This window comes from Pecten maximus, chromosome 9 (genome assembly GCF_902652985.1).
Source record: "Pecten maximus chromosome 9, xPecMax1.1, whole genome shotgun sequence".
Lineage (NCBI taxonomy): Eukaryota > Metazoa > Mollusca > Bivalvia > Pectinida > Pectinidae > Pecten > Pecten maximus.
The window spans coordinates 34,280,126-34,299,644 of NC_047023.1; the positions used below are offsets into that span (position 1 = coordinate 34,280,126).

The 19,519-nt window shown below is 36.6% G+C and overlaps 1 protein-coding gene across 2 annotated transcripts; it reads left to right on the plus strand.

Moving 5' to 3' along the window:
* The first annotated feature begins 8,275 nt into the window (after positions 1-8,275).
* On the plus strand, positions 8,276-19,251 carry LOC117334985 (very long-chain acyl-CoA synthetase-like). Of its 2 annotated transcripts, none has more exons than XM_033894865.1 (11): positions 8,276-8,380; positions 9,883-10,251; positions 10,691-10,801; positions 13,008-13,214; positions 13,796-13,954; positions 14,556-14,680; positions 15,174-15,365; positions 16,254-16,347; positions 16,981-17,179; positions 18,018-18,115; positions 18,769-19,251. In XM_033894865.1, the coding sequence occupies exons 2-11, from the start codon at positions 9,891-9,893 to the stop codon at positions 19,089-19,091; spliced, it is 1,869 nt and encodes a 622-aa protein (XP_033750756.1). In that variant the 5' UTR covers positions 8,276-8,380; positions 9,883-9,890; the 3' UTR covers positions 19,092-19,251. The 2 variants fall into 2 exon arrangements, with proteins under 2 accessions (XP_033750756.1, XP_033750758.1); XM_033894867.1 differs by lacking the exon at positions 8,276-8,380 and adding an exon at positions 8,465-8,581.
* Positions 19,252-19,519: the final 268 nt, after the last annotated feature.

Here is a 19,519-nt window from a genome sequence, read left to right on the forward strand (position 1 = left end):
GGACCTCATTAATTTATGGTTATAATCGAATTTAAAAAAAAAAGTGTGTTCAATTTTGAGAAGCAAGGTTACTGTCCTTGCCAATGATAAGTGATATAGTGTCAAACGGGGATTTATATTTTATTCTGAGTCTTGTATTTCCGGCAAACGCACCGTTACTCATCATCGCTTGTGACTGTGGGTGATTTCGCTTTGTTGTTTAAGCCTGTTTGTTTTGTTTGTTAGGTGGCTTTATCGCCCCGTCAACAGCCATAGTCATTTTGAGGCTGGGTCTCCCTTTAGTAGTTGGTGATTACCTCACTGAAGAACATACGGGAGGCCCGTCGCCTGCCATCAAGAGCAATTAGGGTAAAGTGTCTTGCCCAAATACACGACCACAACACAGACAGGTCCGTTTCTCAGCTTCCCATGAAACACTAACCGACACGGGTAGGGAGCGTCAAACCACGCTCCTCGGATTTCCACCTAAGGTTACATGCCTGGCGCCCGACTAATCCTCCTTGTTAAGCGGTCCAAGTAGAATTAATTAGATTTTTAATTTATTTCTTTACGGTGTTTACGTATGGTTACTCTTCAGCTTTATATCGGTTTTGTATCAATCTTCTTCAGATAATTAAAACGTTCAACTTGTAAAGTTATGGTATATGATGAACTTGGCAGATACTAGCTTGTACTACAAGTATTACTTCGTAAATTCAAATACTGTTAAGATATTATAATCGAATACTATTATTGTACCGACAGCTTATAAAGAATTATAAAGGGCCTCTCATGGTGTACCATATCTAGGGAGTCTGCAGGCGGTCCATCAGGTCTTCTAAGAGGCAGAGGTCGCAGAGGTGATCAACGATCCTCGATCAATTGGGAGCCTTCTCCTTTGGGGACTCAAATTGATCATTTTGGGGTACAATTCATCCACGTTCGAGTAAGAGGTATAGGGACTCTGGGCGCTTCTTGGTCGACTCAAGCAAGCTTTTGACGGAGTCCGATTGCCCCTTCCTGATTCCCTCTGGGAGCTGGCATTATTGCAGGGAGTGGAGCCGGGCCGCTTGGTGAAGCTTCTCAACAGCAGTTCCAGGAGGGTCCATCCCTTGCAGTAGAAGCCCTTTATGGTGTGTGTATGTTTTGGGGGATCTTTTGAGATGCCACTATAATTCACATATAAAGTGGTACTGTGGTTGTTAAAGGAACGGGACCTACCGGCTGGTAGTGGACCCATTTCCCGGGCAATGGCTTTCAAATAAGAAGCCTGAGGGGGAGAACTCAATTACATAGCTGCCACTAGAAAAAAAAGTTTTAAGTGTTAAATTATAGATCTCCATCCCTTGAAACCCTAGAAATACATATGCAACTATAGGGATTAAGATAGGTTGATTTAAAGCAAGAATTCCCGTGAGGGGTGCAGTTCGAGAAAGTAACGAGATCATTTATTGGTTAAACAGGAATAGCAGGATGGGGGAGCTTAATAGAAAATAGGGACAGTTGTCTCCCCTGGTTGGAACTAGCTCTGCACTCAACTAGTTCTCAACTGGAGGTGCGCTCTCGTGTTTATTTCCTCGAGGTGACAAAGAGCGATTCTTTGATCCTTACCTGCCTGCTTGAGAGCTGCTTAAAACGTCAGTACATTGTTGAGTCTCGGGATCCGGGAGCATTTCATTGAATATAAAGAGGACTGTTGATATTTCAAACTAGTTTTCTCTGCAATAATAATAAATGGGAGACTAAGACGGAAACTGTTCTTATTTCATCCAGGCCTAATTATAAATGTTATCCATGTAAGCTTATGAGCAATGTATGAGCTTCCTGATATCTATACATATACATCTATACATGTGATCGATGTAAACCATTAACCTGTGATTATATGAGGCGACGTAGAAAGCGTCTGTGCAACTAAGGGTACGTAACGAGATCATATACATCTGTAGATACAATTCAAATTGGCATTAATTATACTGTAACTAAAATGTAAAGCAACTTATTGTATTTGACGTATTTTTCTTGAAAAGTAATCATTTCTAATAATTCTGAGCTTTGAAAGAATTATATAAAGGTATAAGCAGCAATATTTTGGCGGAAGTGACGTCATAAGTCACAGGGAGTTGCGCAATAGCAATTTCATTGGTACTAGCGTAAAGACATAGCTTTCGTTGGTAAAACAAAGTAAAACGGCTTTGGTTGTTTCCAATGAGTTTCATTGATACACAAACTTTCATCGGTACATGAGTACAATGTATATAACGTCCAATGTAATGACACTATTGTGTATACATACATAGTGTAGTGCGTCTCGCTCGAATGCCTGCAGTAGTGTAGCTTAAACGGTTTAGCAATATATATTAAAATTTGAAAACTTGCCTATAATCATGGATATGTTTGGTATGGTCGATCGGGAGATATGTTGGTACAGGTTCACTTGTATATGTATCGTGATTTATCTTGTTAGTATGACCGCTCATCGAGAAGGGGAAACAGATACAGGTGACGTCAAACAGATCCTGAAAATTACACCATATGCTCATGTATGTACGAGTTTTTATGAAGTTTGTACAGTGTTATGGTGTAGTGTTTCATATGTAGGGCTCAGATGATTTAACTAAAACATATTGAATTTCTTTTGATGTTAAAGAACGCATTTCATGTTTAAGAAACCATTCATTGTATCAATTATAATAATCTGTTTGTGCCAATACATATACATTACAGTTCTGTGCCAAAAGAAAAGTGTCACAAAGAGTTTTTCTAGATTTGTCTAATATCAGTTGCAAAAAGACTTATTTATTTTCCCGATTGAGTTATTCTGTACAAACATATTTTACATTCATTTCCATATGATATTGTAATATGTGTCAATTAGTCATCATTTTCTCTTCATCAACAATATCCAATGATTAAATGTTTAAACAAAAATCAGTGATAACTTACAATAATACAGTTGTGAAATGACATAATACAGCTTCACAATGTTATAAGTAACTATGGCATTGATATCTTAATTGTACCAATTTATCTTGCATGACTCATAGGATATTATAAAATTCATAACAAAAGTGTCAAAGATATGAACAAATAATAAATATGTTTTGTATGTATACTATCTAAGTTCATTTTTATCATCAATAGTTTTGTCATGAGACATTAAAATACATCCCCACCAGTCTAATGCTCAAAGATACAGTTTATAACTTGCAGTATAACAGGTGGAATGTATGATATGTCTTCTCATTGTTTACTGTATGACATTGTCATTACTTAGATAGTAATTTTATTTGTACCAATTTATTCTACATATTTCATTTAGCGTGTTTTATTTTGTACCAATTAAAATCTTGTATCTGATAAATCTTCTTGGTGTTTTAATACATAGATAAATAGATTTTATTCTGACAAAAGTAGGAAATTGCATTCCTTTGCCAGTAAGCCCTGTAATAAATAATATATCAAAAATTAAACATTCACAGTTCAATTTTGTCTTTAACGTAATGTTTCTTCTATCAGTGTTTGTATTTACCACATTTGACGGGAAAGTGCTCCATACATCGACAGTTGTCTGTGTAAATGAATATTTTCTAACAATCAGTCTCGAAAGTTTTTTTTTTATAGATCTTGAGGTCACGCCCCCATATTGAGGAACCTTCTCTGATTCTAAATATAACTTACTTCACAATAATATTTTCCAGTGTAATGATGTATTAGTTTTCTAGATAGTAAAATGCTATCTGTTTTTTTAATGATTTGGTTGTTCTCCATGTAGTAATGTCGAATGTTTCATCATCATGTGTGGTTGTGTTTTGATGTATGGTGTACATACAGTTGATAGTACCATTATCAAACACCTTTAAGTTGCCGTTTATTGTCACATTTCAATTACATACCACAAAAATAAATGAAACATTTTTTTTTAAATACCTCAAGATACTTTGATTTTAATCGTTCTGAATTAATTTGTTCAACATGAGTTGGCGAATGTAAAAATGTTTGTACATTTCAATTACAATCAGGTTGTGAACAAACGATTTTGATTATCATTACATACAATTGTTATATTAGTTTTGACAAGTATCGTATGTGAATGACAATGATGACTACCCTTTGTTCACCTACTCTACTGTTCATTGTTATGCTTATTAAAAAAGATGTATATATTATGTTAAAACTTCGGCATCTTAACGCGCGGGATATTTTAAATTATAGAACATGGCTCTGTACATATCACGCTAGCTGATGGCTTCATGGTTGTTTTTTCAACTACTACCTAAATATTTACTCTTACTGTATCTTAATGTATTTTCTAGTACTGTTTATATATCATGGGATTGTATTGGGCGGATTGCCTCGAAAAAAAAATGCCATTTTCCATTGTCCACACTGCTGAAATTACATTCTATGTTATTATATATTATTATTATATATATATAATGCATGATTATGTAATCCTTGATCAAACCACATATTAAGATAATCTTATGGGCAAATTCTTAACAGATGTTTTTACCAAAAAAACTGGGAATGTATGAATGTTTTCTTGTTTTCGTTAATTTTGAAACAGATGGATGATCTATAGAATATTTGCAGACCTTGTGGAAGTCCACATCATGATAACCTTGGCGAATGGTTGGATCATGAGAATCTTTTCACTCAGTTTGACACCACGAACAATTCCATTGACGTTTGTAGACTGTATGGGAATACCCACGCTTCTAATGCAGAAGAATGGTTAGAACACCAAGGCATTTTAATAGTTTGATTATTGAAAGTTTACGATCTGGTAATGACCAATATAGGCAATACAAGCAGATATTTGTATTTAACAATATAGAAGAGAAACACTTACCTGTAGGGGATGATATGTCTCATGGAGACACAATGTCACAGACAACAAATTCACCTAGCAGCTGTAGGGTATACAGACAATAACTCAACTATTTCATTATCATAACTTTTGTCAAACACATGAAAACTTAAGTCATTTCACAACTGTCTTCTTTGTTTCCTTTCTGTATCTTGGTGGCAGGTTCGGCTTTTCATTTTCGTCACGGAATGGATTTCTTATACAGCGGATGTTTCCTCAACTCGTGAGATATTTCTTTTACATCGGTCGTCTTTAGTTCGTCGGCTTTATTCTTGTTCGTTCTTATCATTTTCTCGTACTTTGCCCTGAGCACCAATAACATTTCTTGTGTCATTGAGTATTGCGAGGAGTTGTTTCCAAGGTGATGCGAAACTCCTTCGTAGAAGACTGTCTTTTTTTAGGACTAGCCTGAGGGTTGGCGGTACTTTGAACACATTGACCGTTACGTTTTCTATAACACAGATTGAGAAACACAGTCATGACAACTGTACCCTGGTTGTGGTCTTAAACACTATTTTTTTCAGCTTATCGCCCGAAGAACAGAGTATATGTAAGAAATCGGGAACGCGTCAAGCTATTGGAGGAAGTGACGTTATAAGCCACCGGAAGCTGCGCAATAGCAATTTCATCGGTACCAATGTAAAGACATCGGGACTTTTGTTTGTAAACATGAATTTCTATGGAAAATGGATTTTGCGTAATAAAATGATTCCTTTGGTACAAACGTAAAGACGACTTTGGTTTTTACCAACGAGTGTCTATGGTACTTTGAAGCTGTACAATATTTTTTTTCTTCAATTATACCGATGTACTGGCATGAGGACTCTCGTTGGTACCACTGTATAGCGATGATCGTTGCTAACTACATGTGTAAATAGTGTCACGGAGAATTATATTAGAAAGTGTATTAAACTTATCAACATGCATTCAGATTGGGTAAGATGCGTTGAGATTGGTTTGGAATACGAAAAACACCCACACACACACACTTCTTGATGAGCGGCCATGCTAACGTAATCTATACCGATTTTAGTGTAGTATGAACACGTACAAACATATACCCCCCATCGACAATCCGAAACATATACATGGTTCTAGGGAAGTTTTCAAACTTTATTATTTATACAGCTTAAACGTTTACGCTACACTACCGAAGGCATACGAGCGAGACACACTATGTATACAGAATAGTGTCATTACATACATATAATGGCGTCACATCACGCATGACGCTCAAGAGGAAAGAAGGGGACCAATGATGTTATCATTTCAGATTACCTATCAATCTGAATAATACTGTTTTATGATGTTTGAAAAAATATCGTTTTGTGTGATGAATGAAAAGATCAATGAAATCCTTTCAATAGGCTCAGTGTAATGACATAAAATATCGACCGTTTCTATTGATTTAGGGATTGATTGTCAATTTTGTTGCTTGAATTGACTGATGAAGTGAACATCGTGCAAATGAAGTGAACTACGAAATAGTTCATGTACCATTTGCACGAGGTTCACCTCCCTTCATCAGTCGATGCAAGCAACAAAATTGACAATCAATCCTTATATTTGCGGTAACCAAATTAAAAAAACCCGCCGCCAGATTGCAAAATTCGGTCGCAACGGTGTGACGTAAGTGCGTCACTTTGTAACATTGTTATACGTATCGTACATGTGTGCACAGTAGTGGAACAGCAGACAGCCAGCTATTCTCGTCGCCAAGGCAACACAAAATATAGTCCCTTACACGTTTTGATTATTACGATGTTGATACACATAAATACGATATTTTCAACGTAAAATATTCATTTATAACAAATATGTATGTTATTGTATAATAAAAACTTAGCAATGTCAATATAAATACTTATTTAAAGTGCAGTGTCTACAGTATAGTATAGTGTGATTTGGTTCACAGTGATTCACAGTTCAGTGAAATATCACAACATTAAACAAACAGTGTTTATATACTCTCTAAAGCCTTGAACAAATCGATTGTGTGAGGTTTTATAATTTGAATGAATGTTGGATTTTTAGTCTTGCGATTACTTATAGATGTTATATGTTACTCAAAATTTAACCTCGAACCCCTGCGACCATATGTGATGCAGTCTAATAGCCGGGATATTCAGAGCTCGAGAAAAAGTGTAACATTAAAATGTGGGATTTCATTGTCGCACAGGCGTTTTGGGATGTAAATTCTGATAATAGTAAGTAAATAAACATTGATTTGAAAATTGGCGGTATTCGACGGCCGGAAACTTGTGTCCTCCATATGTTTAGATTTATTCATCATTGCGAGTCAAATTACGATAATAATGTGTCCCTGTGCTCGATATAGAATACTGCTGCTTCCAGTCTGTTTTGTGTTGTTAAATAGTGTTAAAATTGAGGTTTATTTTCTGTGACCACTAAAATGGTATCAAACATGGCATTCGATATACGTCTAACATTAGACCTACTGCGCTACGTACGTTTATAACAATGTTACACAATTTACAAAATAAAAGTGCATTCAAGTCTGAGGCGGTACAGAACTCGATCGCCATTGTAAACTCAGGGAATGTATTCACACGCCGGCAAGAAAGTGATTCGTCTCCCAGAACAAAGCACGCGACCCAAAATCTTCAACGGGAAATGAAGTAATCTGAGTTTACTAGGTTCAATGAGGCGGAGAGAGGTGAACATGTAAATATATAACTATACAATCTGTAATGAAAAACGCTTGAAACTGGTAGGTAATTATTATCGCTATGACAATGAGTTGGCGGAAAACAGTCTATTTCATTAAAAATCTCCTTAATTACGATAAATTAATGACAGTGAACTAACATTGAGAGTCGGTTAAAAGCTGGGCATTTTTTATTTTTTTCACGTAAACATTGAGACCCAATGATGTTAAACTCAGTAATCTCACACGACACGCGCATACTGTTGTGATAAGTACTCGGATAAAGGGTCATCTCTCTTGGTATCTCCACATATACATACATGTCTACATTTGTCTCACTCTGTCAACACTAACAATATCTTTGAGATTCTATGACGTTTGTGTCTCCAAAACATGTCAAACATTGGACACTGGTTTCCATTTTGGATACGTCTGAAGTAATACATTGTCACACCATTTAATATGTGAATACCAAGGCGACCTGACTGGCGACCTGACTTGAACTTTGACCTTACCGTCGCCCTACTAATCAGTAATGTACAGGTATACGAAGTATGTATAGCAGCCGAGCGTGTATATCTAGCATGTCAAGTCCAATATAAGTCATGAAAAAATGTTTAATAATTGTTACACAGATGACTAAAATACACATGTACAACATATTTGCAGATAAAGATATAAAGTATATTACGTTGTACGACATGCACCAATAGGTTTTGTCCTGTTTATGAAACCAGGCGAAGACACACATACACATACACACTTGTACTCTGCATGTCGACTGAGCTTGTTTTGGAGATCTACATTGTAAACAACGGGAGCCAGTGACACTACCTTACAGAAGCGACGTACAGGAACAGGTACGTACACAAATGTGAAGCGGGGAAGCCCGAGGTACACATATAACCGGACACACAGTCGTATTCTTGTTGGCAAAGACCGAGTATCGACATTTTTTCTGTACTGTAGTGGGGCTGCCTGTAGCGGGGCTTACCTGTAGAGGGTCTGCCTGTAGCGGGGCTACCTGTAGCAAGACGGCCTTACGACCTATCCAAATACAGGTAAACTGCATTGTAGGTCGTTATAAGATACAGGCAATGTATTGTGTCTTGAGATTATCCAATAGTTCGACATAAGAATATCTGATATATTTTGCAGGATTTGTGGAGGACATACCTTGCTACTCCGAACACTCATCAATAATGACATATACAGCAGCACTCATTTCTTCAAAGATTGGTTAGCTTTACGAAGCTTCGCTGGTGAAAATCTAAATTTAGTTGATCTTGTTTATATAAACAAACATTGAAAATAACAAAATTAAACGAAAGACCTGTTGAACCCCCCCCCCCCCCCCCCCCCCCCCCCCCCCCCCCTAAAGCTTATGCATGATTTAAACGGCCGAGAAGTGTGTAACGACTTTGTGTTGTGTCGGGTAGCTATCTTACATTCCAGAAGTTTGACCTCCAATTTCGTAAGAACCCACTGTCTGACAGTGTCGTATTACGTCTGCTAGGGACGAGTAGGCCCTGGTAACACCTGATATATTTGTTTTCATTCCCTCTACAGGTTTTTGTTGTAACAGGGATATCTCACCCGCTTCGCTTCCAGGTACTAGATCCTTGTTGTCTCCGATCTGTCTGGTATCTCAATTCAATTCAATTTCTTTATTAACTGTGGGCCATATCGCCCATTAGCACATGTTATAATATACAAAGTCGTAATATACGTGAACAGCAATAGAAATTACAAAGTGGAGAACGAGTTCAGAGTTTGTACATATAGCCAGGATCTTGTTGGCTTCGAAAATAAGATTTGCATGATACAATTCACTGACATACAATATAATGTAAGTTATATTAAATATAAAAGTCTATACTTAGTCAAATCATGCACTATTGGTTACATATAATATTGATATAATAACAGTATATTAAAAGCTATGTATTTGATCCAAATGAATGATCTCAACGGTGAGGGAGATGCGAGAGTGGTTGGGGATACCCCTACCAGAAACTCGCACATCCCCCGTTGAGATCAGGCAGATCTGATTGTATGGTGAAATACTGTACGCGACACTTGATGCTTAATGATTTCAGAATGACTTTCTATTACATTGCCTGTTACTAGGAATGACTTGGCCCATATTACGATATGTGTTGTCAATTGTGGAGGTTTATGATGTAGGAAAAGAGATATTTCCCTCAAGGGGTCACACAATACGGTATAGCCCAGGGCCTCACAATGAAAGAGAAGACGCCTAATGTTTAGTATCACCTGGTCCTGTTTGCGTCGGTTTTCATAAGAGCTCCACCGTTCGTTAACTTCCTTATTTACTCTTTATTTTGTTTTCATCTTCCAGACGACAAAATGCTTCTTCTAGCGACGGGGATACTGGCTGCCCTTTCCGGTACCATATACCTTGGAATCAAAATTTTCGCGCCATGGCTTCATCACGACTTGGTATACTTACGTAAGGCCATGAAGTGTGTTAAAGAATTCAATTTGGCGGCAAAAGCCAAGAAGACTTTGGCAGATTATTTCGACGAGACCGTCGCCTTATACCCGAACAAAGTGTTTCTCATATTCCAGGAGAAATCCTTTACTTACAAACAGGTGGAAGAGAAAGCTAATCAGGTAGCACGCGCGGCACTAGAAATGGGGCTCCATACGGGTGATGTGGTCGCAATTATGATGTATAACCAGCCAGACCTTATCTGGACCTACCTAGGTATGACATATATATCAGAGGCCCCGCCCACTGTAGGTAGAAAGATGTTTTGGTACCTTACAGGGGATAAGAACATTGTATATATATATCTCAGGGCCCAGCCCACTATTAGTAGAAACACGTTTTGATACTTGTATGACCATATCAGTACCTCTCTATGTATATATCATATCAGGATTGCAACCTTACCAAGTAGAAATACTATTTTATAACTTATTTGTGTTTTGTGATGATTCAATTGTAAAAGATTGAGTATTCTTGAACTTGAATGATGATAAAAATTACCATTTATCTGAAAACATAAATACAACATTTTAATTGTATAGCACTGCTTTACATCTGTAGATCTGAATGCTGTGCTGAGTTGTGTAATTTTGTCTCTGAAATCAAAATTCATTAAATATGTTTATGTGTAACTCTCATTATATTGTGATTGTAGGTCTACAAAAGGTCGGTATTCAGCAAGCGTTTATCAACCACAACTTAAGGTCCAAGTCCTTATTGCACTGCATCAAAGTGTGTGAGCCTAAACTACTCATCGTCGGTCAAGGTAGGTCGACTATTGGTGAAGTATTTGGTGAAGTATTGGTGTAGAATATTCCATTAGAACATGGAATCATTTAATTCAATTAATGTATTTTACATTTAAGAGTTCTCTTTGTTTGGCAAATGCACGATGACCTGTGTTGTGTGATGGTTGACAATTTAGTAGCCTTCTAAATATCCAGGTGTGTTTCAGGCAAATTTTATTTATCTTTTTATTCGTTTATTATATATTGTATATGATAATATGTTCACTGTGTTTGACAGGTTGTGTTGGTAGTATAATTCTGTATTTGTCCTTTTCTAGCATCAATTTTATCTCATATTAGCTAAATGTATTTCCATTATGTGTACTCGGGAATTTGACATTTAAACATGGTCCGTACCAGGTGAAATCCCAGGCGGTGGTTAGGATTCTTGGATTATTTGATAGATATGCATTGATAGTTTCTTCATATAGTTTACGATTGATTTTAATTTATGTTAAATTCTGTTAAAATGCTATTCCAAAACCTCTACAGACAAGAAACATTTTACTATTTCCTGACGGTAACATTTGTGACTAGATATCTTCAGTTGATGGTAAACTCGACATTTATGTAGCTTAAGAGCCCGGTTTTGCCATATACATTAACTTTGAATAAAAAGAAGAAGAAAGTTGATGCATCCAGGCAAGTGTGGACCGTTTCATATAGGATGTCGCGTAACCCATCTTGTAACAGTTGAGTGTGAGAAATGACACACTGTCTAAATCAAAATCAAGTGTGTATGAGAAATGACACAATGACTAAATCAAAATAAAGTGGTTATGAGAAATGACACAATGACTAAATCAAAATAAAGTGGTTATGAGAGGTGACTTTGGTTTGTTTTTTGTTTAACGTCCTATTAACGGCCATGGACATTTAAGGGCATGCACTATTTTGGAGGTAGGGGAAAGCCGGAGTACCCGGAGAAAAAACCACCGGCCTACGGTCAGTACCTGGCAACTGCCCCACATAGGTTTAGAACTCGCAACCCAGAGGTGGAGGGCTAGTGTTAAAGTGTCGGGACGCCTTAACCACTCGGCCATCGCGGCCCCATGAGAGGTGACACAATGTCTGAATCAAAATAAAGTGTGTGAGAAAGGTGACACAATGTCTTTATCAAAATAAAGTGTGTGAGAAAGGTGACACAATGCCTTAATCAATATAAAGTGAGTATGAGAGGTGGTACAATGCCTTTATCAAAATAAAGTGTGTGAGAAAGGTGACACAATGCCTTAATCAATATAAAGTGAGTATGAGAGGTGGTACAATGCCTTAATCAATATAAAGTGGGTATGAGAGGTGGTACCATGCCTAAATCAATATAAAGTGAGTATGAGAGGTGGTACAATGCCTAAATCAATATAAAGTGAGTATGAGAGGTGGTACAATGCCTACATCAATATAAAGTGAGTATGAGAGGTGGTACAATGCCTACATCAATATAAAGTGAGTATGAGAGGTGGTACAATGCCTACATCAATATAAAGTGAGTATGAGAGGTGGTACAATGCCTACATCAATATAAAGTGAGTATGAGAGGTGGTACAATGCCCTAAATCAATATAAAGTGAGTATGAGAGGTGGTACAATGCCTACATCAATATAAAGTGAGTATGAGAGGTGGTACAATGCCTAAATCAATATAAAGTGAGTATGAGAGGTGGTACAATGCCTAAATCAATATAAAGTGAGTATGAGAGGTGGTACAATGCCTACATCAATATAAAGTGAGTATGAGAGGTGGTACAATGCCTAAATCAATATAAAGTGAGTATGAGAGGTGGTACAATGCCTAAATCAATATAAAGTGAGTATGAGAGGGGGTACAATGTCTGAATCAATATAAAGTGTGTATGAGAGGTGGTACAATGCCTAAATCATTATAAAGTGAGTATGAGAGGTGGTACAATGCCTAAATCAATATAAAGTGAATATGAGAGGTGGTACAATGCCTAAGTCAATATAAAGTGAGTATGAGAGGTGGTACAATGCCTTAATGAAAATAAAATGAGTATTAGAGGTGACGCAATGCCTGAATCAAAACGTTTGCTTGAGGTTAAAACACAATTTATTGTAGGTAGCAGGATACCTCGACCACAATTGTTATTTCGCTAACGTTATGACCCCTCGGGTTTGTTTCGCTTTCAGAATGAATGAGTATATAATTTCTTGTTTCTTTTCTAGGAAAGGATTTGTTGGATTCTATAACTGACATTCAAGATGAAATCACCGGAATTTCATTTTACTCATATGATGTGTCATTTCCGGTCACATTTAAGTCGTTTACAGAAACATGTTCTCGCATGTCCACTGATGCCATCGACATGTCGGAAAGGTCCTCATTGGAACTTTCCTCTGTTAATTGTTATATTTTCACTTCTGGTACGACAGGTAAGTTCCTAAAATAGAAAACTAAAATACAAATACGGTTGGTGAACAACACACATTTTACCTGTAATACAGTTGGGTTTTACACGTTTTTCTTTCGTTACAAATTCCAATGTGAAACATTTTCAAATAATTCCGTTTTAACAACAATTGAATTGAATGATAGAATATATGATGATAACTTAATGTCTTTTGATTTACAAAATCACATTGATTTAAAAAATGATTGGTTACATAAAACATTAGTACATGTCTTTAATTTGTAGTGTTAAGTCGTGCTACGGGAAATAACCCACACGTTAATTAGACATGGTGCCTTGTCATTTGTGTCGAGATCTGATTACTTAGATACATTATGTATACAACATGGTAGGAGTGATAATGCTCCAAGATAATTTATGACGTTGGAAGCCGAATACTTTGAATGGTTGAAGACCCAGTAGACTTTCACGTCTGTTCAGCTTTGACTTCTCTTAAGACAATTATTGATGTTAAAATGTGTAACCATGACCTTGTCAAATTTTAAAAAAGCGTATATGTAACGTTAAGTTGTTTATCATCCTCTTCTGAATTTTTGAATCCAGGTCTGCCAAAACCAGCTATAGTTACACATGCTAAAACTCTGAAGGGAGCCTTTGTGATGTGGATGTTTGACCTCTCTAGAGACGATATCTTATATGAACCTTTACCATTGTATCACTCCGCTGGTCTCTTAATGGGTATCGGCGCTGTATTAACAAAAGGTTAGTAAACATAGACATACAGGTATGACAAAAGATTTTACAAAAGGCACACATGCCATTAACACCGTTTGATTCAAATTGAAATTAGAGCCAAAAATGAACTGACAATTGATGGATCCTTCTTGGACCTGTCTGTAAGATATATTATATTACAACCAAACAAAAATCTTGATTAAACAAGAAATATCTTTAAAAAGGATAAACGGCATAGTTTTAATGCTGGTAGTAATAATGTAAAACTGCTGGTGAAATAAATTACGACTTAATGCGTTTCAGCACAGATAATAAAATTGTATCAGTTTGAATCATTTTTGGTGATAATAAGACTGCAATTGAATCAGGAATATACATGTTATCTTATTAATGTTTCATTTACAAATGTACATCCACTTATTCAGCTTGCATTCAATGTTATCTTTGTTTCGTTTTTAACTGCATAACTTCATTTTGCATCTACCGCTACATTGACCAATCACATACTTCATCTTGACCAGTAACGCCACCTGTCGCGTCATATTCGGAGCCAAAAGAATATTAGACGGCTATGCCGAAAAAAGCGAAAATTGTACAGGCAAATTGATCAGTTTCTGTTGTTTTACAGGCGCCACAGTCGTATTGAGAGAGAAATTTTCAGCCACACGTTTCTGGGAGGATTGCCGAAAGCACAATGTCACAATCATCCACTACGTTGGGGAGCTATTGCGATACCTGGTCAACACGCCAGAGGTTGGTTGATTAGACATAGCAGCAAAGAATAGCTGCCGTACAACAACTCTTCACAGACTATTGAGTAGTAAACAGTCAGCACCAAAATAGTCTTCTGAAAATAGTTCATCTATCAATATAGTGAAAACATGTAAACTTTTCGAGTAACCTCTGAATGCAGGTAATTATTTTGATTTGCGCTTGATTTCCAAACGTTTTGTTAATGTACATTTTTTCTATTAAGGACATTTTTTGCTTACCATACTGAAGTTGACATTTATCTTTTATCGATTCTACTTAATAGCGACCAAAATGTTATGTATTAATCATTCCGAAAGCAGTTACTTTTACTTATAATTAAAGTTACTGAAGTGAATTGGTAGATTATTGATATAAAAACAAATCGAAATAATATGAGAAAAGTGACAAGGTTGTTTATTGTTGGCTTTATTGCTGCTGTTGATGCTGCTGCTGCTGCTGCTGATAATGATGATGATGATGATGTATTTTACAGTCTCCCGAAGACAAGAAACATTGCGTGAAACATGCCCTGGGTAATGGTCTGCGGCCGGATGTTTGGGCGGAGTTCCAGCGTAGATTCGCTGTACCCAACGTGGTGGAATTCTACGCCGCGACGGAGATGCCAATTGGTTTCATCAACGTCTTCAACAAATTCGGAGCATGTGGAAGAAGCTCACCATTCCTGGTAGGGAATTCTAACATATCAGTTGGTAAAAAAAAAGCAAATATAATGGACGACCTTATAATATAAAATAGTATGATATTCCAGTGATGATGCTGTTCCGTAGGTACTTATGTCATCCGTTATGATTGCCTACTGACATCAAAGTTTGTAACACAAAGACTAATCAGAGGAAACATTAAACCTCCCAGTGTGTTGTTGAAGCATATTCAGATATCTGAATTGAACTTACGCATGCATGTTCAGCTTTTTGTATATCAATTGGCCTCAAATCAGCGTGCTGTGTACCGGGTTCACCTTACTAGAATCAAGGACAATGACACTACAATGTATTTCAAGCCAAATACCACATACGTCATCTTAACATCTTGTCGTAGGCTTCAATGTGTCTTTGTGTTTTGAATGAAATGTACACACATTAGTATTCAGCTCAGAAAGTGTGTTTGGTGATTTTACCGCATTTAGGTCAAGGTTAGTGTTGGAGGACAAAATCGATTTTTTCTCCCGAACAACATTTGATATCTTGATATCATTTTCATTGTCGAATATACCTGAATAGGAAAATCAAAAGTATACTTAATGCCTGGCATGCGTTGAGAAATGACACGATTGTTAATAAAAGAATGATGTCATTATTTGGTCTTGCAATTCTGGATACATTTTGCTGAATCGTATACAGAGGTATATGATGGCGGTGATTAAACACTACATTAGTCCTGATGCTCTCGTATTATCTACAAAATGATACATGATGAATGACCATTGGTGTTACATACTTATATTTTCAATTAGTGTATTAAAGATTCATTTCATAACATCAATTTCAATTAGTGAATTCGCGGAAAATCTTGTTGAATGTCGTTTCATTATTTTGTTCTTGATTTTATTCAGAGGAAAATTGTACCGTGTACATTTGTGAAGTATGACGTCAACAAAGACGAACCGTTTCGTGGCGATGATGGGTTATGCTTACCGTGTGGCGCAGGTAGGGCTGATTTTCAATTGAGTACGAAATTTAAGCACTTCTTAACGCTAAATTGTATTAATTGCCATCACTGTATATGGTCATGTAAAACCTGACCTTCCAATGACGGCCGATGTTTGCCATTGTAAAAAGAAATATATGAACTCAAATAACAAGTCACCGACAAACAATGTCACTGGGTCAGATGTCAGTCACTTTCAGACCTCTATGCCCATGTGTGGTACATGGAAATCATCTATCAAGTCATTTTTATCAAGCTTCAAAACATTCCATATATCTAAGCGTTAAATATAAAAAAGCAAAGGTCTCAAATAATTAACACCTATTCACCAAATTCAAAAGTTAAAGTTCCAATTTTAGATTGTTTTATACAAGTATAATTACTTATATTGTCCCTCGCATGAAAACTTCCATACCCTAGAACTAGCAGAGAATCTTTTTATCATCTAAACTGGGGGACAAATCAGTAAATAGTGAAAGCTTGATAATTACTCTAATATCATGTAAATTGATTTGCGGTTTTGCATAAGATTTGGAAGATACTGTTTTGTAACTATTTATAATGCCAATTAGGGAATTTAAGTATATAAGCTTATCAAACATTTCAAAGTATTTATTTTGTTTTACAATCAGACGAGGTTGGTCTGCTGGTTATCCCTCTGGGTAAAGATGTGACATTTGAGGGCTACAAAAATCAAGAGACTGCCAATAAGAAAAAACTCATAGAAAACGTATTCAAACAAGGCGATGTATATGTTAATGCCGGCGATCTCCTCTATGTGGACAAGGATTACTTTACTTATTTTCATGACAGGGTCGGTGATACATTTAGGTAAGTAAAAACGTGCTGAAATCGTATTTAAACTAAAAAACTGATACCTATCTTTTATACGTCACTCTGAGAAACATTTGAGTTTATGTTAATGCGTTCCTCTGATGCAGGTAAGGTGTAAAAGATATACCTTTTCCCTATTGCATGATCGTAAGAGGCGACTAAATTTGGGATATTTTCTCTCTCTTTTTTTTTTTTATCAATTTTCCGTTTCTTAATGTCGCCCTTGGCACTGCCTCATATTTGACTTTTACTTGAGCGTTCGCCCCTGTGAGGATAGCTTTAGGTTTTGTCCCCTGGCCGAGACATACCAGAGTCTATTGTAGTCGCCACTCCTGCCAAGTATTTCGGGAATGGGACGACTGGTTCGTCCGTTGTCAGTTCAATGTGACTGGATGGAGTGTCCTGTTGGATGTTTTCGGCAGTATGCTTCAGAGAGTTAGCACTATAAAGTCGACATCAGTTTTGTGCTATCACGAGCAGACAGACACAAATATACCACAGCCTCCCAACACAAACACACAGCCACGCATACATTTCGCATAAGGGATCCCGTTCTTAAATGACGTAAGCTATTGATAAGACGTTCAACAATACAAAACCAAATTAACAATCACTTTCTATTTCCAAATATATTACTTCATCAGAATGTGAAAACCCCCATCTATCAGTTATTTTGAATAAGTTATTGTAAAATCAGCAGTGTAGTCATCAGCTATACGATGATTCATTCAGCTGTCATATAAGGTCCAGAACCTCTTGTTAATGATGATTTGTATAATAGATACTCTACCTACTTATCTATCTAACCACCTTGCCATAATTGATTTTGTTACAGGTGGAAAGGAGAGAACGTATCGACCATGGAGGTGGCAAATGTGGTGTCTAGTGTAGCCTTCCTACGTGATGCCTGTTGTTACGGTGTAGTCATTCCTGGTATGTGAGTTTAGTTGTTCGTCCGAATTTAGAATTACAAAAAAAAAAAAAAAAAATATGTAGTATTTAGAAGAAGCCAAAAGCCAAGCTCAGGTCATCTGTAAATGTAGTCTTGTCTCAAGGAACGCATGTCAAATATGAAAGCCCTATCTCATATCGTTAACATACTCTGGTCAAGGTTAAAATGCTTTTAAATAATGTCAAAGGTCACGTCAAGGTCAGTAGGCAGGCAAACCTGTTTTCACATTATGTTTGTTAATGCTCACCATTCATTCATCTTCCATATTCGAATTGGAATTAAGGTATAGAATCTGTCACTCAGAGTCAAACATTTGTAAAAGCTAATGTTTTGTCCAATTTTCTTTTCGTTCGTGCGTAATTCTGAAAATGAGGTGCAAATGAATGACTTTACAATAATATACATGTAGTGCGCATGTACAACATATGAAGTACCTATTTCTTTCGATAATTCTATTACAGAGTAGTTTAATGGTTGGACATGTCCGTTCCTGAACTGTGCTATAGAGATACTTAATTCGAATATAGCCTTTATTGTAATGACTTTTCAATAGGACATACATTCTGTTCCGGTTTGGTTATGAAGGTCGTCGCCATAGAGTTAAAGCCCATTGCTGTTATTCGTGTTGTTGTAGGATGTGAAGGTCGAGCCGGGATGGTGGCTGTTTGTCACAAAGATGCCGAACGATCTGAACTGTCTGAAAATGAGCTGGATGTAATTTGTAATCAGGGAAGCGAACTACTTCCGTCCTACGCAAGACCACGTTTCCTTCGTTTGCAAAAAGAATTTGAAATAACGTCAACATTTAAACAAAGGAAAACTACCCTTCAGAAAGAGGCGTTTGATGTTGTAAACATAAAAGATCACGTGTACTACCTAGATCTAGATACTGGACGGTACCGCCACCTGACGGAAAACACATGTACAGAAATCACAGCAGGGCAGATTAGCCTATGAGGTCACAATTTTCTAACCCTTTCTCATTTTTGCTTAACTGACATATAAATCATATCAAACAGTCGTTAACTGAAATAACACTGTATAATATTTGTTTTTCCTGTATTCCGAAACTGTATTCAGCATATGCTTTTACGTACAATGTACATAATTAAACTAATTTTGTTTTGTTTAAATATCATCTTGCGAAACAGTTTCATTTGTTATAACGAAGGACCCAAACGTAATCCTCTGTTTTTTGTTATTTTGGGTTTATTGGAGATATTTTACGGTTGGTATGTTGTGACGTTTCAATTAAAAACGTACAAGTGTTACGGTACCGATATCATTCCGATGCTCCTTGTAAATAACGTTACTCGAGGACAGTTGATTTTGTAAGACTGTGTTATTGCGGTTCCATATTATTTACGACTTTAACTTAAATAACT